Source organism: Rissa tridactyla, chromosome 13 (genome assembly GCF_028500815.1).
Source record: "Rissa tridactyla isolate bRisTri1 chromosome 13, bRisTri1.patW.cur.20221130, whole genome shotgun sequence".
NCBI lineage: Eukaryota > Metazoa > Chordata > Aves > Charadriiformes > Laridae > Rissa > Rissa tridactyla.
Genome location: NC_071478.1, coordinates 15,171,451 through 15,197,728, shown reverse-complemented (window position 1 = coordinate 15,197,728; position 26,278 = coordinate 15,171,451). Strand labels below are relative to the sequence as shown.

The following is a 26,278-nucleotide window of genomic DNA, read 5'->3' as shown; positions in this document are numbered from 1 at the left end:
TCCGTCCCTTGGCACAGCGCGGCCGGTACCCGGCTCCCGAAGGATGCTGAGGGGATGTGGAGGGCCCCGCGGGACGCGGTGTCCCCGACAGGTCCCGGGGTGGGCGGTGAGGAGCTGCGGCCCGATGGTGACGGCGGGAGCCAAAGTGCCTTTTATAGAGCAAGAGCAGGAGTAATTTATCGGGAAGCTTTTAGGGAAATGAGCAGCTCCTGGGCCCCTGCCAAGGCACAGCCCCGCTGGGCTCTGCCCGGTGTCCTCTGGCAGCTCTTGCTGGGAGAGGAGGGGGGGGACGGGAACGGGAATGGGGATGGGGATGGGGATAGGATGGGAAGGGGGATGGGAACAGGAATAAGGACAGGACAGGGATGGAAATACGGATGGGAATGGGAAAGGGGATGGGGACGGAAATACGGATGGGAATGGGAAAGGAGATGGGGATGGAGATGGGGACGGGTGAGGACAGGATGGGGTGGAAATAAGGATGGGAATGGGGACAGGGAAGGAGATGGGAACAGGAATGAGGACAGGATGGGGATGGAAATAAGGATGGGAATGGGGACGGGGATAGAGGTGGAGATGGGGACAGGGATGAGGACAGGATAGGAATGGGGATGGAATACAGATGGGAATGGGGATGGGGATGGAGATGGAGATGGGGACAGGGATGGAGATGAGGACACAACAGGGACGCGGATGGAAATAAGGATCGTAATGGGAATGGAGACAGGGATGGGGATGGGGACAGGGATGAGGACAGGATAGGGACGGGGATGGAAATACAGATGGGGATGGGAATGGGGACAAGATAGGGATGGGGATGGAAATAAGGATGGGAATGGGAATGGGGACAGGGATGGAGGTGGGGACAGGGATGGAGATGGGAACAGGGATGAAGACAGCATAGGGATGGGGATGGAAATACAGATGGGAATGGGGATGAGGATGGAGATGGGAACAGGGATGAGGACAGGATAGGGATGGGGATGGAAATAAGGATGGGGATGGAGAGGGGGACAGGGATGAGGACAGGATAGGGACAGGGATGGAAATAAGGATGGGAATGGGGACAAGGATGCAGACGGGGACGGGGTGAGGATAGGACAGGGATGGGGATGGAAATAAGGATGGGAATGGGAATGGAGACAGGGATGGAGATGGGTAGAGGGATGAGGACGGGACAGGGATGGGGCTGAGACCATCCCCCGCTTCTTGCAGCGCCACCGCGAGCGATAACCTTTACCAGCCCCTTCCCTTCCTCTCCCAAAACGCTTCTCGGGGCTGTGACGCTCTCAGCCCTGCAGACCCCGCTGCTCTCGCCCTGTCCGGCGGGGTCCCGCCGCAGCACCCACGCAGGGTCCTTCTCCCGGGACAGCCCCGCGCCTCCCCCCCCTCTCCTCCCGCTGCGGCGCTCGCACAGAAACATTCTATTTTATTTATTTATTTATTTATTTTCCTTTCCTAGCGAGCATTTAATTAAATGAGCGAGGAGCGGGGCTGTCTCGCAGCACCCGCCCCGAGCTGTCCCCGGCTGCGGCAGCGCGGTGCGAGGGGATCGTGGCCGGGGCTCCCCATTGCGCCCTGAATCGGGAGCTGCCATCTCCAAACCTGCCTGAAGGAATCCGTCCTCCCCATTCCCGTTCAAATTAATGGAGCCGCTTTGGAAAAGCTGAGCTTGGGGGATCGCATTATTCCTTTTATCTAAATTTTCTTTCATGTTATCGTATTTTCTAGCAAATTAAATTGTCCTCTTTTTTTCTTTTTGGCCCCCTTATATTTATTCACAGCATCTATAATAGATCTAGTTAAAAACATATATATATATATATACACACACATATCTCCGAGGCCACGTGGCTTCCTTTGGCAATGCCAGCTGATAAAAAAAATCAAAACTTTCTGCGGGGAGATGGATGAAATTTCATTACGGGCGCGGAGCTTCCCCCACTTTGCGAGGCAGCCGGAATGATTTCATTGCCGTGGAGCACTTCCCATTTTCATTTCTCATTTGGACGTTCGGTTCAATTTGTTTGATAAATTATACGAGATCAAAAAAAAAAAAAAAAACCAAACCCAAAAAAAACCCCACCCCAAACCCCACCCCCAATCCAACCCCCCAGTCAATAAAACGCAGCTGATTCCTCCCGGCATCCCAAAAATGGGGGGTGGGGGAGTGTCCCCCCCGCCATCCCGGTGCTGGGGAGGCCCATCGGGAGGATGGGAAATCCCAGGAAATGTGGTTTCTCCATGTGGGGGTCAAACGGGGCTGTGGGGAGATGACGCTGGGGCTGCCCCAGCCCCGACGCCCCGGGGATGGTCCCCTCCAGCCCCGTTCTCCCTGGGCGGGGGGGGGGAGGGGGGGAACCCCCCGCACTGCCCACGGCCGGGGGGGGGCAGCGGTTTTGCTCGATGCGCTAACGGCACGGAGAGCTTCCCCTGGTTTTATTTATTATTTTGATCTATTTGTCATTAAAAATGCATCGTTCGGGGGCTCGGGGAGGGCGATCCATTAGGTGGGCGCGACCCCCCCCCCAGCACCCGCAGCCGTGATTGCATGAGTGTGGCCGTGTTTCCATTAGCGGGACGGCGTCGCCCAGCATGGGGGGGGAGAAATTACACCCCGGGCCAGGTCCCACCGTGGTGTAAATCAGGAGTAACAGCAGTGCTCCCCTCCCTGCCAGCCTCAGGGCAGGATCCCCAGCCCGGCCCAGGGACGGTGACCCCCCCCCCCCAACAAAGCCTCTCTGAACCCCCCCCCCGCCATGTCCCTCTCCGCCGTGGAACCAGGTCCTGGTTCCCCCCTAAATTTGCCGTTAAAGCGCGGGAACGCGCTTTGGGGAAGGCGCTTACGCCGCGTGTTCTCCCCGTCGAGGCGCTTTGTAAGGCAAATGGCCTTAAAACATTCATCAAACGCTGACATAAAATATGAGGGCAGGGAGATTGGGGGGGGTGTGTGGGGGGGTATAAAACCACCCGGCGCTCGCACCCGTCCCTGGGAAAGGGCAGGATCCAAAGCCGGACACAGGGGGTGTAACGCCCCCGGCGCTGCTGGGAGCCACCGGGAAGGAGCCGGGTCCCCTCCAGCCCCAGGTTTGGGGATGCTCCAGCCCCGCCCCGAGATGCTGGATGGGGGGGGGGTCACAGACCCCTGGCCGTTGCCCCCCTCGTCGGGAGGACTCGGCCACGCAGAGAGCGTGCTGAGAGCGGCTCAGCAGCACCCATGGGTGCTCCCATGGCCCTACACCCACCCGGCACCCATCACCCTGCCCCATCGCATCCTCCCCCCATCTCTCCCCACATCCTCCCCCCCTTCCCTCCCCCCCCGCCAGGAGCCCCAGCAGCCCAAGAGCGCTTCAGAAATCCCAGTTTTATTTCAGATCGGAAATAACCAACCAGGAAGGGGGGAGGAAAAAAAAAAAAAAAAAAAAAAAGCCCACCAACAACCCAAATCCCAAAACAACTCCAAAGAATGAGAAACGGCCCCAAATCCCAACCCGTCCCGTGCCCGGGTGGGTGCTACATACAGGCTGGGGGGGGGGGGTGCAGGGCAAGGGGGGGGATCCCCATCCTTGGGGTCTCTCTGGCTCTTCCCGGGGTGGGAGGGGGAGGGGGTGTCAGCTCAAAGTGCATCAAGCGGGAGGTCAGCGTCGTCCCCCCATCGGGCGGGTGGGGAAACTGAGGCACGGGGACAGGACGGGGGGAGGTGGGGGGTGGGGGGTGGTGTGAAATCCAGCCCTTGGCAGCCAAGTCCATGCAAACGCCCCCACCTCGGACTAGAAACCACCTCAGGCGCGCGTATTGCTTAGGGGATGATTTGGTTTTTATCATAAATATAGAGCTATAGACGCTAGTATCGGTGTATCCGACGGGATCCTATGCCCGGGGGTGGGGGCAACCCGCCCCCGGCGCGGGGAGGGGGCAGCACACGGGGCTCCATGCACTTTACATGCACTTACGGTTGGGTTTGGTGGTTGTTTTTTTTCCAGCGAGGGGAGGTTTTGGGGTTTTTTTGTGTGTGTGTTTGTGTGTCTTTCATCAAAGTTGCCACGTTCTGCAGACAGCCAGGCGATCCCATCGCCCCGGGACAGCGGGGACCCGGCGCGGGTCTTCCCCCCCCTCGGGTTTGCCCCCCTCCCGGGGGGTGTGTGTGTGTCGGGAGGGAGATTTGTGGCTGATTCCAGTATATATGTGTGTGTGTGTATATATCTCTGGACGCCCCGCTGGAGCCGTGGCTCCCCGTCGGTGGGCGCAGGCAGGCGCTCGGGGCGGCCCCCGTTACTTCATGCCGCTGCGCAGCACCTGGTTGGCGGCGATGAGCATCACGCTGATGATGAAGGCGATGGCGAAGGCGCAGATGAGGCTCTTCCGCACGCAGGTCTGCCGGATCTGCTGGCTGGAACAGGCTGGGAAGGGGGGGGGAGGGAGAGCCGGGGAGGGGGGGCGTTACCCCGCATCCCCCTCCCTGCCCTGTACCCGCTGCCATCCCCGTGGCGTCGGGGTTGGTTGGGGTGGGGGGGGTGTTTGGCCTCCCCGCTGCCCGGCACTCACTCTCCACGTCGACGGGGCACTCCTCGGCCGTGCCCATGTGGCTCTCCTCCTCCGTCATGATGATGTTCTCGATGTCCTTCATGGAGAGGTGCTCGCAGAAGGTGTCGTACAGCAGCCGCTTCAGCTCGTCCACCGTCAGCTTCTGCATGTCGCACTGCGGGGGGGCGGGCAGGGGGGGGCTCGGGCAGGGGGATATTCCCCACGGTCGGGGGTGGGGGGGGCACAGTGATGCTGTGTGTGCGTGGAGGGGGTTCCCCCGGCACCCTTGGGTGCTGCGTTTTGGGTGGACGACCCCGTTTTTGATGGGGAAAGGGCTGGTGTCCCGCTGACCCCCTGGCAGAGGGGGCTGGTGGCTCCACAGAAGGGCACCCAGTGGGTGCCCGCCATCACCACCCTCTGCCACCCCCGTGCCGTGGCTGGGACAGGAAAGCCTGGGGCTGGTGTAACCCTGACCCCAACCCTGACCCGACTAAGGCTGACCTTTCCACTGACCCTAACCTGGAGCCTGAGCTCTGCTCGACCCTAACCCCAACCCTGACCCCAAACCCTAAACCTGACCCTAACCCTGGTCCTAAACCTAACCTTGACCCTGACCCCAACCCTAACCCTTACACCAACACTAACCCTGGCCCTGACCCTAATCTGGAGCCCCATCCTGACCTTCCCCCTCACCCTAACTTCAGCTCCAGCCCTGACCCTAATCCTCATCCCGACCCCAACCCTGACCCTGACCCCGACCCCGAGCCATCCCCCGCTGCCCTCGGTGGGGGGGACGGGGCTGCCGCACCCCAGACGGGAGGTGGGGGTCCCCTACCTTCCAGAAGACGGTGTCGAAGTCCGTGCCGTGGAACTTCTCCGGGATGCCCGAGGTGGACAGCTTGGGCCCCAGTAATGTCACAAACTCCTCGAAGTCCACCTGCCCGTCGCCTGTGGGACACGGAGGCTCCTGTCACACCCTGCCCAGGCATGGGGATGTGCGTGACACCCTCCCCATCCCCCCGAAGAGTCCCCATGGGGCTGCCTGGTGGGGAGGGACCCCCCTGCCTGGACTCGGTGATGCTCAGGGTACCCACCCCTCTGCAGCCCAGGGGGGCCCCGCTCCAAGCCTCAGTGTTTTTTGGGGAGACCACCCCTCCTGGGCTTGGCACTGCTTGGGGACACCCTGCTGCAGGGTCACCCGGGGGGACCCTGTTCCTGGGCAGCACCCAGAGCGCCCCCCCCCCGCCCCATACCACCCAGGAGTCACTAGTATCCACCCGCGCTGGTCCGGAGCAGCAGCCAGCATTACGGGACCTTGGACTCTTGGACTTCACCAGGCAGGGACCCCCAAACTCGCTGGGCACCCCCAATACCAGCCAGGACCCCGTGGCTGGTCAAGGACCTCCAAAATCAGTCGGGAACCCCGGCACCAGCTGGGGACCCGCAGCAAAGTTAGGGGGTCCCCCAACATTGGCCAGGATGCCCAACAGTGGCTGGGGTCCCCAGTGGCAGCCAGGACCCCAGTGCCGTCTGAGGACCCCTCCCAGTGCTATCTGGAGACACCCAATGCTGCCTGGGGACCCCCAAAACCAACTAGGGACCCCAACACTGGGATGGGACCTCCAACAAAGTTTGGGGTCCCCCCCAACACCAGCTGGGATGCCCAACACCGGCTGGGGTCCCCAGTGCCAGACAGGACCCTCGATGCCACCTGGGGACCCCCAGTGCTGGCTGGGGACCCCAATGCCATATGGGGACCCTCTATACTGACTGCCCCTCCCCCCCAGTGCTGGCCGGGGACCCCCAACACCATCAGGGACCCCAAACACCAGCTGAAACCCCAGTTCCAGCTGGGACCCTAATGGCAGTTGGGGACGCCCGTGGTGGCCGTGACCCCTGGGGGGGGGGGGGCACTGGGAAGAGCCGGGGTGACACCGGGCTGTCCGTATCCTGCGGCTGCGGAGGATGCCGGTGTCGGGGCTGTCAGGCCGGCACTAACGATGAGTAATGAAGGGAGCAGCGGCTTGGCAGCGCTGCCGGAAAGGCTTTTAACCGGGGTGGGAGGGCGGTGGGGGAAAGGAAACCAATAAATTAACGAGCTCTTTAAGGTCCCGATGAGCGCGGGAGCGACAGGGACAGGCCGATGGTGGCAGCGAGTGCCGTGCCGGAGGAGCATGGCCAGCATGGCCCGCTGGGGATGAGGGCATGGCCTGGGGGGCAGGGTCCAACCCGGGGGGCAGGATCCAACCCGGGGCGTAGGATCCAGCCCCGAGTGCAGGATCCGGCCCCGACAGCCCGGTCCCAGCAGGTTTGCCGAGCCAGGAGAGGTGCCGTTCCTGCCTGCAAACGCTCCAGGATGGTTAAATCTTCCAAAACGAAGCTGCGGTGGCGATGATGATGATGATGATGATGATGATGATGATGATGATGATGATGATGATGATGGGCGAGCAGGAGGGTCTGGGCATGAGGCAGAGCCTGGATCCCCCCGCATCCCGCATCCCGCATCCCGCAGCGGGTCCAGCAGCCACCAGCCAGCGGGGCGGAAATGGGGCAAATTGGGTGTTTCACCAAAGGGAGGGTGCTGGGGGTCCCCGTCCCCGTGCTGGGGTTGCCGGGGCGGGGCGGGGGGGGTGGAGGTTGGGGGGGGGTCCTACCGTCCATGTCGAGGCGCTGGATGATGACTTCCAGCTCCACCTCGTTGGGCATGTAGCCCAGGGAGCGCATGGCCGTGCCCAGCTCCTGCTTGGAGATGAAGCCGTTGCCATCCCGGTCGAACACCTTGAAGGCTTCACGGATCTCTGCGGGGGGAGAGCAGGGGTCAGTCTGGCCATTCCCCCCCCCTCGCCCCCCCCCCCCCCCAGCCCCGGTCCCCACAGATCCCCCGTGGGCAGCGCTGGTGGCCCCAAATGAGCCACCCATCCCTCCGGCCCCCACTTACAGAGGGGAAACTGAGGCACGGCGCGAGGGGCTGCCACCCCTGCCGGACCCGAGCCCCATCAGCCTGGTTCCAGCTCCGTGTATCGGGAGGGATAAAAAAGGCAGAAACTCCCTCAAAAAGGAGCCAAGCCCCGAGCGCGGCGGGAGGCGGGATGGAGCCGCTGGGCACCGGGAGGCTTTGGGGTGGGGGGGAGCCACCCGGCGTGGCGTCGCCGTGCCTCAGTTTCCCCGCTGCCCTCCGAGCTTGGCACAGCCACCCCCCCCCGGGGATCGTCCCCCACACCCCTGGGCTCTTTTTGAGCCAGAAACCCCAAATCTGATGGGACCAGAGCCCCCCCCCCCCCCCCCCCCGGTGACACTCTGTGTGTGTGTGTCCTGGTGGGGGGGGTGTTATGGGCTGAGGCGCGATGGTGGGGGGGGGCGTAACTGGAAATGAGTGGGTGATGGGTGTGCATGTGGGTGTTGGGGGGGTGGTTGGGGGGGGTGGGGGGATACCGGGAGGGGCGTGTGCTCTCGAGCTCAGGGCGCCCATCAGGGTGGGGGCCCGGCGAGGACCATCCCTGCGCCCCCCCCCCCATGATGGCACGGGGAGGGTGCCGGGTGTGCCAGCACCCATGTCCGTCCCCCCCTCCCCGGGGACTCTGCACCCATCCCGGGGTTACGGGGTGGTGCCGGAGCTGCGCCGCGTTTCGGACAAAAAATAACAGCAACCCTTGCCGGGGCTGCGCGGGTGCTCAGCCCTCTCCCGTGCAACGGTGGGGAGAAAGTGGCAGGATTTGGGGTTTCTGGCTCAAAAAGAGCCCCGGGGTGTGGGGGACGATCGCGGGGGGGGGTGGCTGTACCAAGCTCGGAGGGCAGCGGGGAAACTGAGGCACGGCGACGCCACGCCGGGTGGCTCCCCCCCACCCCAAAGCCTCCCGGTGCCCAGCGGCTCCATCCCGCCTCCCGCCGCGCTCGGGGCTTGGCTCCTTTTTGAGGGAGTTTCTGCCTTTTTTATCCCTCCCGATACGCGGAGCTGGAACCAGGCTGATGGGAAAGAAGGGACCAGGCGAGATCGTGTGGGAAACGCCGGGAAGCCAGGCCGGGATGGATGTGGGTGCCCTCTTCCCTCGCCAGGCGGCAAAGCTGCCGGCACCGGGCAGCACCAAGGGGCAGGGTACCACGTTGGGTTGTGCTATCGATCCCCAGCGCTTGGGGACGTCCCTGCCCAGACGGTGGCCCATCAGTGAGGTCTTCCAAGGTGTTTTGGGGGAGTTTTGGAGGTTTTAGTCTTGCCGGCCTGATGGCTAAAGCATCTCGGTGGACAACATCCCTGCCTGGGCAGGGGGATGCTCCTGGTTCCCCCGGCACTCGCAGCGAGCCCCGCTCCGGCCCAGGCGCCCCCAAAATTCGTCCTTCGAGGATGCTCATCCCAGAGGATGCCCCATCACCCAGCTCAGGGCGCTGGGGGAAAAGCAAGGACGTGTCCCAGCGGTGGCCAGACTGGGGTCCTAGCGGGGTGTTGTGTGTCCCCCCCCTAACCTGGGACACCCCGACTCTCCCCGGCCCAGCAGAGGTTTGTCCCTGCATCTTCCCGGTTTGCACCCTGCGTCTTCCCAGCCCCACCGCGGAGCCCCGAGGGCCGGGAGGGCGGCTGGGTGTCACACACGTCCCCCCAGAGCGGAGGGTGACGCGGAAGCGGGTGGCAGCACGTCCCCCCCGGCGCGACGCAGGTGTCTGGCGCCTGGCGGGGTCACCTTGGGGCTCCCGCCGCTGCCATCGATCCCCGCAGCCGCAGGTGGGTGCTGGGGGGGGAGGGGGGAGCCCCAGGCCGGGAGCACCCTGGGACCTGCCAGCGCCCCTCGGTGCTGCGCCACGCTGGGTGCGACCACAGCGCCCCGGCACACGCGGGCGGTGAGTGTGCACACGTACACACACACACACAACACACAATCACACGCTGCAGTGGGGCTGCGTGCACACACAGCTTGCAGCGATGTACTTGTGCGCGCGCACACACACACACACACAACCACCCTGCAGTGATGCTGTAGGTGTGCATGCGCACGCACACAACCACCTTGCAGCGACGTGCTTGTCCACGCGCACACACGCACACCTCGCAGTGGTGCTCTATTTGTGCGTGCACACACACAGAGCCACCTTGCAGCGACGTACTCGTGCACACACACACACACACACCCCCCTTGCAGTGACGCTCCACTTGTGTGTGCACACACGGACACACAACACCACGGTGCGGCGATGCTGTATTTGTGCGCACACGCACACACACACACCCCCCTCGCAGTGATGCTGTACGTGTGCGCGCACACACGCAGACACGCACAGAGCCACAGTGCAGCGCCGTGCTTGTGCACACACAACCACAACCACCTTGCAGTGACGTGCACACACACACACAACCACACAATCACCTTGCAGCGATGCTGGAGGTGTGCGCACACACATGCAGGGCCACCGTGCAGTGATGTTCTTGTGCGCGCGCGTACACACACACACACAACCACACATCCCTTGCAGGGCTGCCGTACTTGTGCACACACACACACACACAACGCGCTCCCTCTGCAGCGGGGCTGTGCGTACAAACCCGTGCTGCGCTGACGCTGTACGTGTGCGCACACACACGCTGCAGTGACGCTGCCAGTGTGTACACACACACACACACACGCGCGCTGGCACAGACTCCCCGTGGTGAGGCCGTGCGTGTGACAACACCGCGTGAGCACACGCACAGGGTGTGCCGTGGGGAGGTGTGCGTGTACACACTCGTGCACGCGCGCACACACACACACACACAACCCCTGCAGTGAGGCTGTAAATGGGCACAGAACTGCATGCCAACACAACCCGCAGAGCTGTGAACACACACACACACACACGCGCGTCCTCTTGCACACCCAGCGTGAGCCCACGTCCCTGCCTGCTCGGGGGTCCTGGCCAGGATTCGGGGCCGGAGCCCCCCCACTCTCCAACCTTGGGGCTCCGTGCCTCAGTTTCCCCAGAGGGAGTCCCCAGGGGACACCCCCCATCACCCTCTCCCGAAGGGGCAGCAGGGCCATGTGTGGGGGCCACCCGTGCCTCAGTTTCCCCTGCGGTGCCCATGCTGGGGGCAGCGATGGGGGCCGGGGGTGCTGCAGCCCCTTTCCCCCCGTGCCCGGCAGGGGGGGGGGGGCTCTCCAGGGACACCCCGAGCCTGAGGGCACCGGTAGCACCCGTCCCGGCAAACTTTTGGGGTGGAAAAAGCCTTTCTGACGATAGCGAGCTGAGCCCGGCCCCGCTCATGGCACGGGTGGGCAGAGCCCCGCCGCCCACTCCTCCCGGCCGGAGCCCGGTGGCACCGGGGCTGCGTGGGGGCTGCCGTGACGCGGGTGGGGTGACACGGGTGACAGCCGCCCCCGGGGCCCCCCGCTCCGTCAGCCACTGTCATATTATGACAGCGGGGAGGGTGGCCCCGCCACGCCGGGGTTGGGGGGGGGGGGGGTGTGGGGGGTGGTCCATCCCCGCTCCGCCACCGCCGGTCCCTGCTGTGTCATATTGTCACAACGGCGACACCGGGGCCGGGACACCCCCCCACACACACACCCCCCGCCACCCTCTCCCTCTGCCCGGCTCTCTCCCACGCGTTCCTTCCTCCCCCCCCCCCCCCCCCCCCCTACTCCTCCTCCTCCTCCTCCATCCATCCGCATCCCGCTCGCCTTCAGCCTCCCCACGGCGCCCGGGGAGGGGGGGACGGGACCGCGCACCCCGACCAATCCCCCCCCCCCCCCCCCCCCCCCCCGCAGCCCGCACCCCTCCCCATGGGATGTGTCCCCCCCACCCCACCCCGGATCCCCCCCCCTCCATCCCGCTCACCCTCCAGCTCGTCCTCGGGGATCTCCACGGGGTGCTGCTCGGCGAGGATGTTGGGGATGGTGTAGATCCCCCGGTACATCAAAGCCGCCGTCACCGGGTGGAAAGGCATCTTCGGGGCTCCCCAAAAGCCAAAGTTTAAACCCAAATCTCCTCGGAGGGGGGAGCCGGTACCGGGGCGGCGGGGGGAGGAAGGGGGGGGGGGGGGGGGGGAAACGGGGACGCTAAAAAAAACCCAAGTTACCGGTGCCCGCCGCCCCCCGCCCGGCACCCACCGGCCGGGGGGGGCCCAGGGCGGGAGGGCGCTCCCCGTCCTCCGGGGGCCGGCGGCGGCGGGACGGGGCTGGCGGCGGAGCCCCTCACCGGGGAGTCAGGGCGCGGGGGGACTCCGCGCCGGAGGAGGCTGGGGGCGGCCCGGTTCCCCCGCGCACATGCCCGCCCGAAGTGGAAACGGGAGGTGAAAGCATCCAGGCACCGGCTAAATCCCGGCGGCGGCGGCGGCGGCGGCGGCGGGGGGGACGGGGCTGGCCATGCCGCTCCGGGGCCCCCCCTCCGCCAGCCCCGGGCCGCTCACAGCCCCCGGGGGGCCGCTGCCACCGGGCCACGTTCCCCGGCGGGGCCCGGCATGGCGGGGCCGAGGCCGAGGGCGGCCTCTTCTTCTTCCTCTTCCCTCCTCCTCCTCCTCTTCTTCTTCTTCCTCCTCCCCGCTAAGTGTCCCGGGGCTCGGCTCCCCGCCGCTGGCTCAGCCCCCGGCGCCGCGCACACGCTCCCCCCGCGCCGCCGCCGGCAGACGGAGCATCCTCGGCCGCGGCCCCGGAGAAGAGGCGGCGGAATCCGGGGAGAAGCGGCGGGGCCGGGCGGGTTTTGAACGGTCCCGCCTGGCAAATGGGGCTGGGGGCGGGGGGTGGTGCCTTCCCCTCGGGGGAGGGAGGGGTGGGGAGGGGGGGGGGGAGTTGCGACAAAGAGGGTGTCACAGCCACCCGTCAGCGTCCCGGGCCGGATCCTGCCCCGCTGCTGCTGGGGGGCACCCGGCCGGGGGGGGGACACTGGGTGGTGGAGAACGGATGGTGGGTCCTTGTGGCACCCCCTGTCCGGGCAGTTGTCACCCCGAGGTTCCCACACACGGCACCCCAAGGCTGTCATCACCCCCAAGTCCCTGCACGCAGCACCCTGGACCGGCGCAGCCATCACCCCGCGGTCCCCGCGCGTGGCACCCCGCTCCTCGGGCAGCCGTCAGCCCGGGGACCCCGCGCAGCACCCCACACTGCCACCACCCCCAGGTCCCTGCGCGTGGCACCCCGTGCCCGGGCAGTCGTCAGCCCAGGGTCCCCGTACTGGGTACCCCAGGCTGTCGTCACCCCGAGGTCCCCACAGGCAGCACCCCAGGCCATCACCACCCCGATGTCCCTGCACGCAGCACCCTGGGGCAGGGCACTGGTCACCCTGAGGTCCCCAGGGTGCTGCGGGGGTGGCAGGGACACCAGGGACGACCTGCTCCCGCACCAGGGCAAAGACGAGCCGTGGAAGAGGACCGAAGCGGGGCCGGGAGCGAAGCCCTCCGTCCCCGTTTCCAGTCACCCCCCGCTTCCCCCCAGGCCCTGATCACATTTTTTTGCCTCATTTCTCGCTTTGTCACTGATTAATCACAGCTGGGCTCGTACACCAGGGCAGGTCCCCGCTGTGCCACGTCCCAGTGGCATCTGTGTCCCCACGGCAGGGATGCTGCCCAGGACCTGGGACCTCTCTCCTGCCACGTCCCACCACCCACCTGGCATGGCTCGTCCCCCTGGGTGGGCATGGCCGTGCCAGACCCCGGCCCGTTGGGAGATGGGGGGGTCACAGTGTCCCCTGTGCCTTGGTGGCATCTCTCTGGCCAGGCACGGTGGCACGGGGAGGCTGCCAAAGTCCCTGGTCCCGGCCGGAGGCTGCTTTGGAGGGGCTGTGGTGGGGGGGAAGGGGTTGGGGACAAGAGGGAAAACGTCCCCAGAGCCATAAGGGGGTGGGAAAGAGAAAAGGGGACGGTCGGCACCTCTCAGGTCCTCCTCTGAATAGCGAGGATGCGCGAGAGCGATGGGGAAACTGAGGCACAGCCGGCCGGGCTCCACACGTGCTTCTCGCCTTGGGACTGTCAGGAGAATCCCCAACATTCTGGAATGGGGTTCCTGCCGTTCCAACCCCTTCATTAAAATCCCCCCCCCGGCACCCCCCGGCCACGCGCTCAGGCTCAGCCGTTGCCTCATCCAGTCCAACGCTGCCGAGAATTCGGGGGCAGATGGAGGTTCCAACCCTCCCCCGCCGGCCGGGACACCCCCCCCCACCCCCCACCCCCCCCCGGGGCTCCCCAAAACCCCTCGCCTTCCCCAGCCGCCTCCCGGCAGTGCCGCCCGTGCAGCCGCCGTTGGTTTTAACCAGTTGGGGTCCCCTTTAAGCTATTTTTTCGCTGGGAGAAATTTCCTTCTCCGACAGCGGAAAACCAACCCTCGGCCGTGCTCCCGAGCTGGGGAATTTCAGGGATGATCCAATCCCCGGTGCTGCGAGGTGTCGGTTCCCTTCCTCCCGGGATGTCACGGCTCGGGGGTGGCTTTTTCATCCTCCCCCGGGGCTCGGGATGGCGCTGGGGGCACATGGGGAGTCTCCGGTGTCTAATACTGCGGTTGCGCTCACCGCGCGGCCCTGAGGGGGAGGGTGCTGACAATAATAAACAACTTTTTGGGGAGAAAGAAGCCCGAAAAGGCAAACCAGCCTAATTGAAAATCTCCTCCTTTTTTCTTAGCGGATCAATTTGCTCCACAATATTAACGAAGTCGCCCTCCCAATTAATTCTCCATTTGCCCACCGGAGGCCCCGGGGCGGAAACTCATTAATTTCTCACCGCCCAAAACCCGGCAGGAATAATACCGCAAATTGTTGGGCTTTTCCCCACGAATCCCTCCAGATCTCCGCTCTCAGCAGCATCGGGGGACCTGTCGGCGCATCCTTCCCTGCGGAGGCGGGAGGCAGCCGCTCCGGCCCGGCTCCTGCTGCTCCATCCCTGGGGAAGGAGCGGGGGGAAAAATAAGAATTAAACAACGGCTTAATGGCATTTGAAGTCGTGATTGGTTTTTCGCTCGTTAGGGCTCATCGGCAGAGCGGTCTCGGTGTTTCCCCTGAGCCCCGCCAGAGCCCCCCTTCCCGCTCGGCCGCACCGTCCTCTTCCTCACAGGATGAAGGCTGGGACCTTGCCCCGGTACGAGCTGCGCCCTGCAGCCCCTTGGCTTCCATTTCCTCACTTATTTTGGGTTGAGAAGCTCTGAATCGGTTTCCTCAGCTCTCGGTCCATCACCGCGCGCCAAGGTGATGGGATGGAGGCAGCGGCGTCCCCAAACCCCTGGGATTTCAGCTTAAAATCCCAGCCGCAGCCGGGTGATCCACGCGTTTCCCGCACCGTTTGGATGTTGCAAATGTTCCTCTTCGTAATTCCTCCATTGTTTTATCGGCGGTTCCTCTTCACCCTTCTCCCTTTTTTCCACCGGGGGCTGGGGCCAGCAGGCCAATGCCACCTCTCCCTCCATCCCTTTGTCCCTCCCGTGGCAGCAGCACCTTCCCTGACACCCGAGGGCGGTACCCTAATTAGCCGATCCCGCTAACGAGGCAGGAGAAGCGCAATCCAGGCCTGGTGTTTTGCATCTTATTCGCAGCTTTGCGAGGATCTCGCTCTCAAGAGCGCTTGCTCCCGGGTTCCCATCCCAACATCATCGTCTTTATTTCTCTCAGGAAGACGGGAAGGGGGGGGAATTAAAAGGAATAAAGCCGTGCTGGCACAGGGATGGCGCTGGTTTATCTTTAATTTAATCTTCTTGTCCCATTTGTTACTGAGCCTCCCCTGGCAGGGCCGAGGTGCCCTTCTCCCTTCCCGCCATCCCCCTGCCCGGCAGAGACTCCGGTGCTGGATCCTCTCCCTGCCCGGAGCGTGTCCTGCCAACTCCATTTGTCCGGGCGTTTGCAAGTCTGGGTTCTGCCACGTCCCCCAGTTGAAATTCCCAATTGTCCTTGCTGAGGAGAGAAGGAACCTGGCAGGGATGGGATGGGGATTGGGGATGGGATAGGATTAGATGGGGATGAGGATGGGATAGGGACGGGAATGGGGTTGAAGATGGGATGGGGATTGGGTTGGAGACGGAATGGGATGGGATGAGATGGGGATGAGGATGAGGATGGGATGGGATGGGATGGGGATGAGGATGGGATGGGATGAGATGGGGATGAGGATGAGGATGGGGATGGGGATGGGAGGGGATGGGATGAGATGGGGATGAGGATGGGGAAGGGGATGGGATGGGATGAGATGGGGATGAGGATGGGGATGGGATGGGACGAGGTGGGGATGGGAGGGGATGAGATAGGGATGAGGATGGGATGGGGACAGGCTTGGAGACAGGACAGGATGGGATGAGTATGGGGATGGGGATGGAATGGGGATCCCTCACGGGGGTGGGGATGGGGATAGGATGGGGATGGCATGGGGATGAGAAAGGGATGGGGTTGGAGATGGGATGGGGATGGGGTTGGAGATGGGGTGGGGATGGGATGGGTACCCCTGGCAGAGATGGGGGTGGGATGGTGCAAACGTGGTCTGGGTGCCCCCAAATCCCGCAGGACAACCCCACGGATAACTCACCCCGGCGCAGCCTGAGGATCCTGGGGTGGGGGCAGCACCACGGTGTCCTCCGGGACGTAACACCGCTCACCCTGAGCACAGGGAGGGGACGTGAGCGGCCCGGGGTGGCCGTTGTGTCATTTTAAAGTCACCGACTGGCACCGAGCCCTCGGAGACGCCGGAGGCATCAATCTCCCGGGGCCCTCGCTGTCAGCTGGGTATTTAGTGAAATGTTTCTTAAATGAACGCTTGATGGAAGAAGAGGGATGGCTGCAACGTACCGAGCCGCAAGGTTATCCCCGCTGCCGCGCCGGCTGCCAGCTCCCAGCGCCTGATATTAAACCCGGGGAGGGCGGCCGCGATAACCCACCGGGGAGGTTTCGGAGCCGCTACCCGGCATGACTCTGGGATGTATTTTGGAGCAAACCACTCCCGCGATGAGGGAAACAGCGGGAAAAGCTCTGGGCAGATGACGCAGGTGGGGAGGGAAGGGAGAAAGGGAAAGGCTTGGAGAGCCCCGTTTAAGTTGGGTTCTCAGGAGGCAAAATAGCCCCTCCATGGGACGAGGCTAGACTTCTGCTTAGGGTTAGTTTTTCCTTATGAAAACTGGGAAAAATTGAAATGAGCCTGTTCTTAGCATCCCTCCAGCGGATGCAGCCCGGCGTGCTAAGGGTGGCGGCAACTCCGCTTGCTCCTGCCAAGAGACCGAGTGGGGACACAACTCCCAGTCAAGGACCTTCTTAAACTCTTTAACTGCAATAAAAAATAAAAGATCCCCGGGAAGCACAGCCTGCCCGGGAAGGATCTGGGTTTTCGAGAGCAGCACACAAGAGGGGAGCGAAAGCAATGGCAGAGCTGTGCTCAGCCCCAGAGGCACCACGCGAGGCTGACCTTCAGCCCCTGCCCTCAGCGACAGCCCCAGGAAGAGGAATAAATGCAGCAAAATCCGCATTACGGCGCCTGTGCATCGGTGACACGGGTGGATGCTGGTACCCGGCAGGTCGCCGAGCGGCTTTTCTTTGCTACAGCCAAGGCTGAAGTCAGACCCCAAAGCAAACCCCTTGGCCGAGCATTAAGACTGTTGAGAAACGGCCCCAACAACCCTCTTTCCAAGAAGACGTGCCTTCAGGACACAGCTGTGCTGGGCCAGGCCCCGCTCCCATCCTGCCGTCGGCACGCAGGCCGTGCTCGCCAGGAGACTCCCGCCATCAGCAACGCCATCAGGTAGCGACATTCACTCCGTCTCTCCAGGATGCTGCGAGCCGCTGCTGGCCCCGGGGTAGCCTGGCACAATGATGCCAGGGTCTGGTGGTACCCAGTGCCGTGATGCCAGGACCCGGCAGTGCCCAGTGCCACGATGCCAGGAGCTGCTGATACCCAGTGCCATGATGCCAGGACCCGGCGGTACCCAATGCCGTGATGCCAGGACCTGGTGGTACCCAGCACCACGATGCCCAGGCCAGCTGCAGGCAGCATCCCAGCAGGATCCTGATGATGCCCAATGTCCCCACAGCAGGTGATACCGTGTCCGGGTGGGAGGAGGTGATGGGAGCAGGATTCCAGCATTCCTGGTCCGGATCCGGCCCCGGGGCTCCCCGAGCAGTGGAGGCAGCAGATGCCTGAGGAGGCCAGGAGGGATGATGCTGCCCGAGGTGATTATTAGGGGAGGGAAAGTTAGTGACGAGGGTGAAGGGATCCTGGCTGGTGGGATCCTGGCTGAGGTGGCGTCTCCTTCCCCAGGGCCATGTCCCCATCAGGGCCACGTGCTGGTTGGCAGCGCCGGCTCAGTCTCTTCCGTGCCTGGGAAAATATTGGCCCTTGTGCTCTCAGGGCAGCAGCTCCCGAGCTCTCTTGGACAATGGCTGGTCCCAGGTGTGTTGTATGGGCCTACACTGAACTGTGTGGTCTTGCACCCCATGGCATTGTCCTGCATCCCACCGTGTGGTCCTGTGCCCCACCACGTGGTCCTGCACCCCGCTGCATGTTTGCACACCCTGCTGCATGGTCCTGTACCAAATCACAGCATCCTGCACCCCTGTGCGGTCCTGCACCCCACTACAAGGTCAGGCACCCCATCGCATGATCCCGCACCCCACCATGTCGTCTTGCAACCCATGGCATGATCCTGCAACCCGGCACGTGGTCCTGCATCCCACCATGCCGTCCCACAACCCACGGCGCGGTCCTGCACCCCATCGCATGGCCTCACACCCCACGGCATGGTCCTGCACCCCACAGCATGGTCTTGCACCCCATCACCCCTCGCCCAGCATCCCCCCGCTCGGCCCGAGCAGCCTCCGGCGATTCATCCTCCGCCCGCGTGGAAATTGCGGTGGCTGGAGCAGCTCCATGTGCTTTTTATTTTATAGCATCCGTATATCATCCCCTCCCCGGTGCTCTGCCGCGGTGGCTGAGGGGGCACCGCTGGTACCAGCTGGAGGTTTCGGCTCCGGAGTTGCAGCTTCCCCACCGTCAATCCTCCCTCTTAGCCTGTTAAGCCCCTAATTAAGCCGACAAGACACACGTCGTCGGGCTTTTAATTACAGCTTTGCGGCAGCTGCCCCGGGGGAGGTGTCGGGGCAGGGGGAGATGCACTGAGCTGGCCGGGTCTCTGCGCAGAGCAGGGCGGCCCTGGGGGCCACCCCCCCAGCGAGGCTGCCTCTCCCCTCTCCTCTCCCTCCTCATCTCATTTTCTTTCCCTTTTTTCTCCCTGGAAGACAAAGGGCTGGGAAGAGGCAAAGGTGGAGGGACGCAGACGGCAGCCCTGTGCCGGCCATCAGCCCGTGCCGGCGGGGATGGATGAGGATGGATGAGGATGGATGAGGATGGATGAGGACAGCGGGGATGCCACGAGGCTGGCAGCTGCTGGCAAAGGGAGGAATAAGGTCCCCATGTCCCCAAGACGCTGTCCCTGGAGAGCAGGACCCTGCCTGGCTTTGCCCCTGGGGAGCAGCATTTTACGTTGTCATCCTGCAACCCAGACCCGAACCACCTGGGGGCTGAGCACCCATGGGTGCCCCGAGCTCCCCAGGGTGCCCAAGACCAGCGATGGGGTGTCCCATGGGCTGCTCCCCTAGTTCCCACCCTGTGCTGGCTCCTGTTGCTGGTGGGTAGAGGGCGACCCCGCAAGAGCCACCCACAGCTGTTGGGTGCCCGGCCCCCGCCCAGCTCCAGCCTGTGCCCACGGTGGCCTGTGGCCAGGTGCCTGCCGTGCCACGCTGTGCCGTGCCATGGCGTGTCAGCCTGAATCCATTAAGCCATGAGTCAGAGCCGGCCCCGTGCTGACTAACGCCCATGTGCCGGCTCCGAGCACCCGTCCTGCGTGCCAGGGCGCCCGCTGCCCCCCGACATGGCTGGGGTGCGGGACTGCACTTCCCTGCTTCACCTCCCCGTGCAAACACACCTCCCCAGGCACCCCCAGCCCCGTGCAGACACACTTCCCCTACGGAAACCGCAGAATGGTTCGGGCTGGAAGGGACCTTAAAGCCCACCCAGTGCCACCCCCTGCCCTGGGCAGGGACACCTCCCACCAGCCCAGGTTGCTCCAAGCCCCGGCCAACCTGGCCTTGAACCCCTCCAGGGATGGGGCAGCCACAGCTTCTCTGGGCAACCTGGGCCAGGGGCTCACCACTCTCAAAATGAAGAATTTCTTCCTGAGACCTAGTCTAAATCTGACCTTTCTCAGTGTAAAACCGTCCCCCCTCATCCCGTGGCTCCCCTCCCTGCTCCAGAGTCCCTCCCCAGCTTTCCCGGAGCCCCTTTAGGGACTGGAAGGGGCTCCAAGGTCTCCCCGGAGCCTTCTCTCCTCCAGGCTGAACCCCCCCAGCTCTCTCAGCCTGTCCTCCCAGCAGAGGGGCTCCAGCCCTCCCAGCAGCTCCGTGTCCTCCTCTGGCCCCGCTCCAACAGCTCCGAGTCCTTCTGCTGTTGGTGCACCCAGCGCCAGCGCAGCACCCCGTGGTGCAGGGGGGTGGCCGGGGGTGTGGAGTTGGAGTTTTGGGTGTGGGGAGGCCACACTAGAGCCATCCCTGCCTCAGTTTCCCCATCCATCCCGTCTTTCCCCCCCCAAAAGGCCCTTTCCGGCCAGGTTTTGCCAGCCGAAGCCGTGCACATTTTGGGTGGGCACCAAACCAGCACCCTGACCCCCCCCCAGGCTCCTGGTCCTGGCCTGGACACCCATGGGCCACCCTGCGGCCCCTCCACCCCAGTGGCCCCCACATCCATGGGTTCCATCCCCCCTTCTCAGCGTTTCATTCTATTTTTTGAGAGTATTTAATGGTTTGAAAGGGAAAAACCCGTGAGTCGAGGAGGCTTTGGGGACAGGGACACTCATGGAACCAACAAATCACCCTTATCCAAGCGCTGGGCACAAACCTGTCCCCAAGCCAGTGACAAAGCCACCCCCAGCGCACGGAGAACCGCTGCCGAAACGCTCGGTTACTGCCTGGGCTTAGCAAAAAAAATCATGATTTCCTTCCTAAAGAATCCGTGGCAGGAGGAGGGCGTCGGGAGAGGTACTTGGGAATCACCCAAGTGGGTGATTGGGGTACTTGGGATGGGGTTTTTTTCGTTGGGCAAAGTCATTGCAAGGCAACCCCCCCCACACCACCACCACCACCTTGCTGCTGCCGCCGCTCTGGTGGGTTTAATTCTGCTCAAAGGGGAAAAAAAAAAAAAAAAGAGAATGAGATTTCCTCTGAAAGCGGAGGAACGGCCCCGGTGGTGCCGCGGGAGGGTGGGCAGGGAGCCAGTACCTGGGCCAGGTTGCGAGTGTGCCAGGTTGCGAGTGTGCAAACGGGGAGCCGGGGGGGCGGGAGGGGGGCGCTGCCAGTGCGCCAGGCTGCAAACGTGCAGGGCGGGAGGCATGGGATGCTGTGAGTGTGCCAGGCTGCGAGCGTGCAACCCTGTCCACACACAAGGCCGCGAGCGCGCGATGCCACGCAATGCTGCGGGCGCAGGGTGCTGCAAGCGTGCGACGCTGGGAGCATGCGGGACTGCAAGTGCTCATGGCAGCGCTGGGAGCGCGCAGGGCTGGAAATGCGCAACCCCACACGCACACAAGGCTGCGAGTGTGCAATGCCGGGAGCGTGCAATGCTGTGGGTGCAGGGTGCTGCGAGCGTGCAATGCCGTCAGTGTGCAGTGCTGCGAGTGTGCAATGGTGCAGGCACACGGTGCTGCGAGTGTGCGGTGCTGTGAGGGTGCGTGGTTGCAAGTGTGCGGTGCTGTGAGCACATGGGATTGCGAGTGTGCAATGCCGTGAGCGCGCAACGCTGTGGGTGCGGGGTGCTGTGAGCGTGCAATGCTGTGAGCGTGCGATGCTGCCAGTGTGCAATCCTGTACGTACACAAGGCTGTGAGTGTGCAATGCCGTGAGCGTGCAGTGCTGGGAGTGTGCGAGGTTGGAAGTGCGCGACCCTACACGCACACAAGGCTGCAAGCGTGCAATGCTGTGAGCGTGCAACACTGTGGGTGCAGGGTGCCGTGAGTGTGCAATGCTGCCAGTGTGCAACGCTGCGAGTGTGCAATGGTGCAGGCACACAGTGCTGCAAGTGTGCAGTGCTGGGAGTGTGCGAGGTTGGAAGTGCGCAACCCCACACGCACACAAGGCTGCGAGCGTGCAGTGCCGTGAGCGTGCAAAGCTGTACGTGCGGGGTGCTGTGAGCGTGCAGTGCTGCAAGCGTGCAATGCTGCCAGTGTGCAATCCTGTACGCACACAAGGCTGCGAGCGTGCAATGCCATGAGCATGCAACGCTGCAGGTGCAGGGTGCTGTGAGCGTGCAATGCCATGAGTGTGCAGTGCTGCGAGTGTGCAATGGTGCAGGCACACGGTGCTGCGAGTGTGCGGTGCTGTGAGCGTGCGTGGTCGCAAGCGTGCGGTGCTGTGAGCACCTGGGATTGCGAGTGTGCAACACTGTAAGCACGCAGCGCTAGGAGTGCACAAGGCTGGAAGTGCGCGACCCTGCACGCACACAAGGCTGCGAGTGTGCAATGCCGTCAGTGCGCAATGCTGTGGGTGCGGGGTGCTGTGAGCGTGCAATGCTGCGGGTGCGTGCAATGCTGCGGGTGCGTGCAGTGCTGCGGCTGCAGGGTGCCGCAAGCGCGCAGTGCTGTGAGCGTGCGGGGTCCCACTGCGCGCGGCCCCTCTGAGGGATCGGGGACCCTCCTGCGCTGGCCCCGGCCCCCGTCGCAGGCGCTGCATCCCCCAGCGCTGCCGCCCCGGCCCCGCTGCCACGGCCCGGACTGGGAAAGGCCTTTTCGGCTTCGCTTTGGGGCCAAATCCCCGGCTCTGCCCGCTCCCTGCAGGTAGTGCAGGCAGGGAAGGCAGGACAGGCAGCAGGCAGCGCAGGCAGGGCAATGCAGGCAATGCAGGCAGCACAAGCAGCACAGGCAGCGCAATGCAGGCAGTGCAGGCAGTGCAGGCAGTGCAGGCAGTGCAATGCAAGCAGCGCAGGCAGGGCAGGCAGCACAGGCGGGACAGGCAGCACAGGCAGTGCAATGCAGGTAGCGCAGGCAGTGCAGGCAGTGCAATGCAGGCAGGGCAGCCAGCGCAGGCAGGACAGGCATGGCAGGCAGCGCAATGCAGGCAGCGCAGGCAGCACAGGCAGGGCAGGCAGCACAGGCAGTGCAATGCAGGCAGCGCAGGCAGTGCAATGCAGGCAGGGCAGGCAGCACAGGCAGCACAGGCAGTGCAATGCAGGCAGGGCAGCCAGCGCAGGCAGGACAGGCAGGGCAGGCAGTGCAATGCAGGCAGCGCAGGCAGAACAGGCAGCGCAGGCAGTGCAATGCAGGCAGGGCAGGCAGGGCAGGCAGCACACCAGCTGCATTATCGACACGGGCGGCTGTGGGCAGCGCTCCCACCCCACGCGTGGGAAATCAGGTCACCCTCCGCTTCCCTCGCCTGCTGCCTCCCTGCAGCCCCGAAATCTCCCCTGCTCCCCCACCAGCATCCCCGTGCCAAACCACCCCCCCCACCCCATCCCGCCTCCCTCAGCCCTGCTTAAAACAACAAAAAAGGGGAAAAAAAAATAAAACAACCAACCCTCATCGCCCCCAGCCCACCCGAGGACGAGCCCTCGCCAGGAGCTGCGTTTCGTCTCCCGGGGTTTGGCTGCTGTGAGCGGATAAACAAGCGCATCCATCCATCGCTGAGCGCATCCCGTCGCAACGGGGCCGGGGGGGGGGACGACCGGGAGCAGCCCCTACCCCCCGCCGCGTTGGGTCTTGCCCGGCCATGGTGAGGTTTGGCACAGACGGTGCTTCGGTGCAGCCCCACCGGCAGCCCCAGCTCAGGGCTGGCAGCTCAGCCGGGTCCCCAGAGGGGTTTTATCGGTGATTAATTAAAAAATGGAGGTCAATGCAGCGTATCGGTTATTTATTCCAGGCATGTTGAGTGCAGGCAGCCATGGGCAGAGCCCCGGGGATGGCAAACATGGGGCTCAGCCCCCCACCGGGCACCCCGAACCCCGGGAGGGAAACGGGCAGCAAGCAGGGATGGAGGAGCCCATGGGAGTGGGGACAGCGGGACCCCCGGAGCGACGGGGAGCGGGATGCCACCCCGGCTCCGCAGAGAGCTCCCGGAGGGATCCCATGGCCCCAGACGTGCTTCCCATTAAAGCCTCCCCATTAAAACCTCCCCCCCCTGCTTTTAACTGCCGCAGCGAAGGGCTTTGGGAGGTTTTTCCCCAAGAAAAAAGACCGAACAAGTCCCAGCTCCCCCTCCTAGTGCTTTGAATTTTTATTAAAACAAATGAGAAAACGGTTATTTCTTCCCAGTACAAGAGTCCAGGGGAACAGGAAAGCGGCTGTGCCAGGCCACGGGCAGCCGAATCGCAGCCACGTGCGGGGAGTCGATCCGAGGCAAAGCGGTTTTAAATAAAAAAAGGGTTCAGGACGCGATTTACGAGGTGCTGAGCCCCAGGGGCTGACCCTCCGGAGTGGCTGTGGGTCAGGTGAGGTTGTGGGAGGGAGGAATTGGGGGTCCCCAGGGGATGCGGGGGATGCTCAGGGCAGCACCGGCTCCCTTAAAGGGTAAATCGCAGCTGGAAGGGAGGTTTTCCATCACCCCCCCCCACCCCCACCCCCCGGTCCCGAGCAGAGGGCAGGATTTGGGATGGAGACACGAAGGAAAAGTCAAGGCATCCCCGTTCCCCCCCTGCGGCCGCTGCCGGGGGGGTAAGAGCTGTGAGCAAAGGCACCTGCTTAAGGACAGGCAGGAGCAGGCAGCCCAGGGAGGGGCTCGGAGGAGCTGGGGGGGGGGGGGCCACATCGTGGGGGGGGGCTGCCAGACCGGGGCACCCAGCAGGAGCCCAGCCCTCAGCCCCCAAAGCCCCCCCTTGGCCTCAAGCTGCCCAGGTTTGTCACAGTTTGCAGGAAAAAAACCAAACAATAATAATAATAATAAAAAAAGGTTTCATTTGGTTGGCACTAGCTGTTCTGCTCCTTATCCCTTGCGGAGAGGAGGAGGAGGAGGGGGCCTTCCTCCCCACCTCCTGCCCTAATCCCCGCAGCCCGGGGTCCCCGCTGCCATCCCGCTCCCTGCCCGCCTGCCTCCTGCCTCCCACCTCTGCCGGGCGCCGGCGCGCCGGCCCCTGATTTACAGCACTCCACTAGGACATGCTCTGCCTTCCTAATGGAGCTCCGGGCATCACCGGAGAAGGCTCCGGGACCGGCAGGAGAAGGCAGCCCGGAGGGACGGCATCCCCGCGGAGGGACAGCATCCCCGCCGAGGGACACCCTTCCGCACGCTGCCCCGTTGGCTGCCAGGCTTGGGTTGGGGGGGAGGCACTGTCACAGCCCCCACCCCGGCACCAAGGGGAAGGCCAAGGCTAAAAAAACTAGGCTAGAAAAAAATCACAGAAAAAGGCTGGGAAAACCAAAAAAAAAAAAAAAAAGAGGGCCAGGGAGGAGGGTGAAGGGACGCTAAGCTAGAGAACGTCACACAGTCCGTGGGCACCCGAGTCCGTCGGCGTGCAGAGGCTGGCAGCACCCCGCGGTGGGGGGGGCAGGACACCGGGGGGCAATGCCCGGCTCCCCCGGCCCCGTTTGGGGCACGCCGATGCTGTAGGGGTGGGGGGGGGATGCTCCGTTCAGCGGGCAGCAGTGGTGCGGAGCGGCTGGTCGCATCCTAGAGCTCCTCGAAGAAGGCCACGCGGGACTTGGTGCTCTGTAGGGTGAGCTGCAAGAGAGCAGAGGGGGCGGCTGAAGGGGGACGGGCGCCCGGCCCCAGCTTCATCCCCCGGCAGGGGGGGCACCGGGCTGGGCAGGAGGGAGCTGCTGCCTCCATCCATCCCCTCCTGGCCCAGCCCCTGTCCCTCCCGAAACACCAGGGAAGGCAGAAGCAGGGATGTTCGTGCACGGCCTCAGCAGCCCCAGCCCAGGGACCTCCACCGATCCCCAGCTCCAACAAGCACGGCCCGAAGGCAAAGCGCAGGGCAAGGGGGGGGCAGGTTGGGCTGGGGGACAGAATCATGGAATGGTTTGGGTTGGAAGGGACCTTAAAGCCCACCCAGTGCCACCCCCTGCCCTGGGCAGGGACACCTCCCACCAGCCCAGGTTGCTCCAAGCCCCGTCCAACCTGGCCTTGAACCCCTCCAGGGATGGGGCAGCCACAGCTTCTCTGGGCAACCTGCGCCAGGGGCTCACCCCCCTCACAGCCAAGAATTGCTTCCTCACATCTCATCTCAATCTCCCCTCTTCCAGTGCAAAACCATTCCCTGTGATCCTGTGGCTCCCCTCCCTGCTCCAGAGTCCCTCCCCAGCTTTCCCGGAGCCCCTTTAGGGACTGGAAGGGGCTCCAAGGTCTCCCCGGAGCCTTCTCTTCTCCGGGCTGAACGCCCCCAGCTCTCTCAGCCTGTCCTCCCAGCAGAGGGGCTCCAGCCCTCCCAGCAGCTCCGGGGCCTCCTCTGGCCCCGCTCCAACAGCTCCGTGTCCTTCTGCTGTTGGTGCCCCAGCGCTGGAGGCAGCGCTGCAGGGGGGTCTCACAGAGCGGAGCAGAGGGGCAGAATCCCCCCCCTCGCCCTGCTGCCCACGCTGCTGGGGATGCAGCCCGGGCTGCGGGGGGTTTCTGGGCTGCCAGCGCACGTTGCCGGGGCGTGTGGAGCTTCTCACCCCCAACACCCCCGCGTCCTTCTCCTCAGGGCTGCTCTCCAGCCACCCTCCGCCCAGCCTGGGTTTGGGCATGGGACCACGACTGCTCTCTGTTGCCGACACCACCTTCCCCCCAAGCAAAGGCCACTGAGGGGCCACAGATTCAATCAACGCAATTAGCGTGGCCGCAGCTTTCAGGCTGCATTTGGGAAATGCACAGAGAAGCCCTGACGGAAGGCG

The 26,278-nt window shown here is 64.0% G+C and overlaps 2 protein-coding genes across 5 annotated transcripts in view; both read right to left on the bottom strand.

Moving 5' to 3' along the window:
• Positions 1-4,079: 4,079 nt before the first annotated feature.
• CABP7 (calcium binding protein 7) lies at positions 4,080-11,456 on the bottom strand. The gene is made up of 5 exons (XM_054219757.1): positions 11,323-11,456; positions 7,182-7,325; positions 5,360-5,472; positions 4,546-4,699; positions 4,080-4,400 (listed from the first exon to the last, which is right to left on the bottom strand). The coding sequence occupies exons 1-5, from the start codon at positions 11,429-11,431 to the stop codon at positions 4,273-4,275; spliced, it is 648 nt and encodes a 215-aa protein (XP_054075732.1). The 5' UTR covers positions 11,432-11,456; the 3' UTR covers positions 4,080-4,272.
• A 12,200-nt stretch (positions 11,457-23,656) lies between these two features.
• The window catches only part of NF2 (NF2, moesin-ezrin-radixin like (MERLIN) tumor suppressor), a 52,662-nt gene continuing 50,040 nt past the window's right edge, over positions 23,657-26,278 (bottom strand). For all 4 annotated transcript variants that reach the window (XM_054219436.1, XM_054219435.1, XM_054219434.1 and 1 more), the window contains one exon: positions 23,657-25,127. Coding sequence is in view for 1 of the 4 variants with exons in the window: in XM_054219434.1 (XP_054075409.1) it covers positions 25,077-25,127 (51 nt within the window). In the remaining 3 variants the exon portion in view is untranslated. The remainder of the gene's footprint in view (positions 25,128-26,278) is intronic.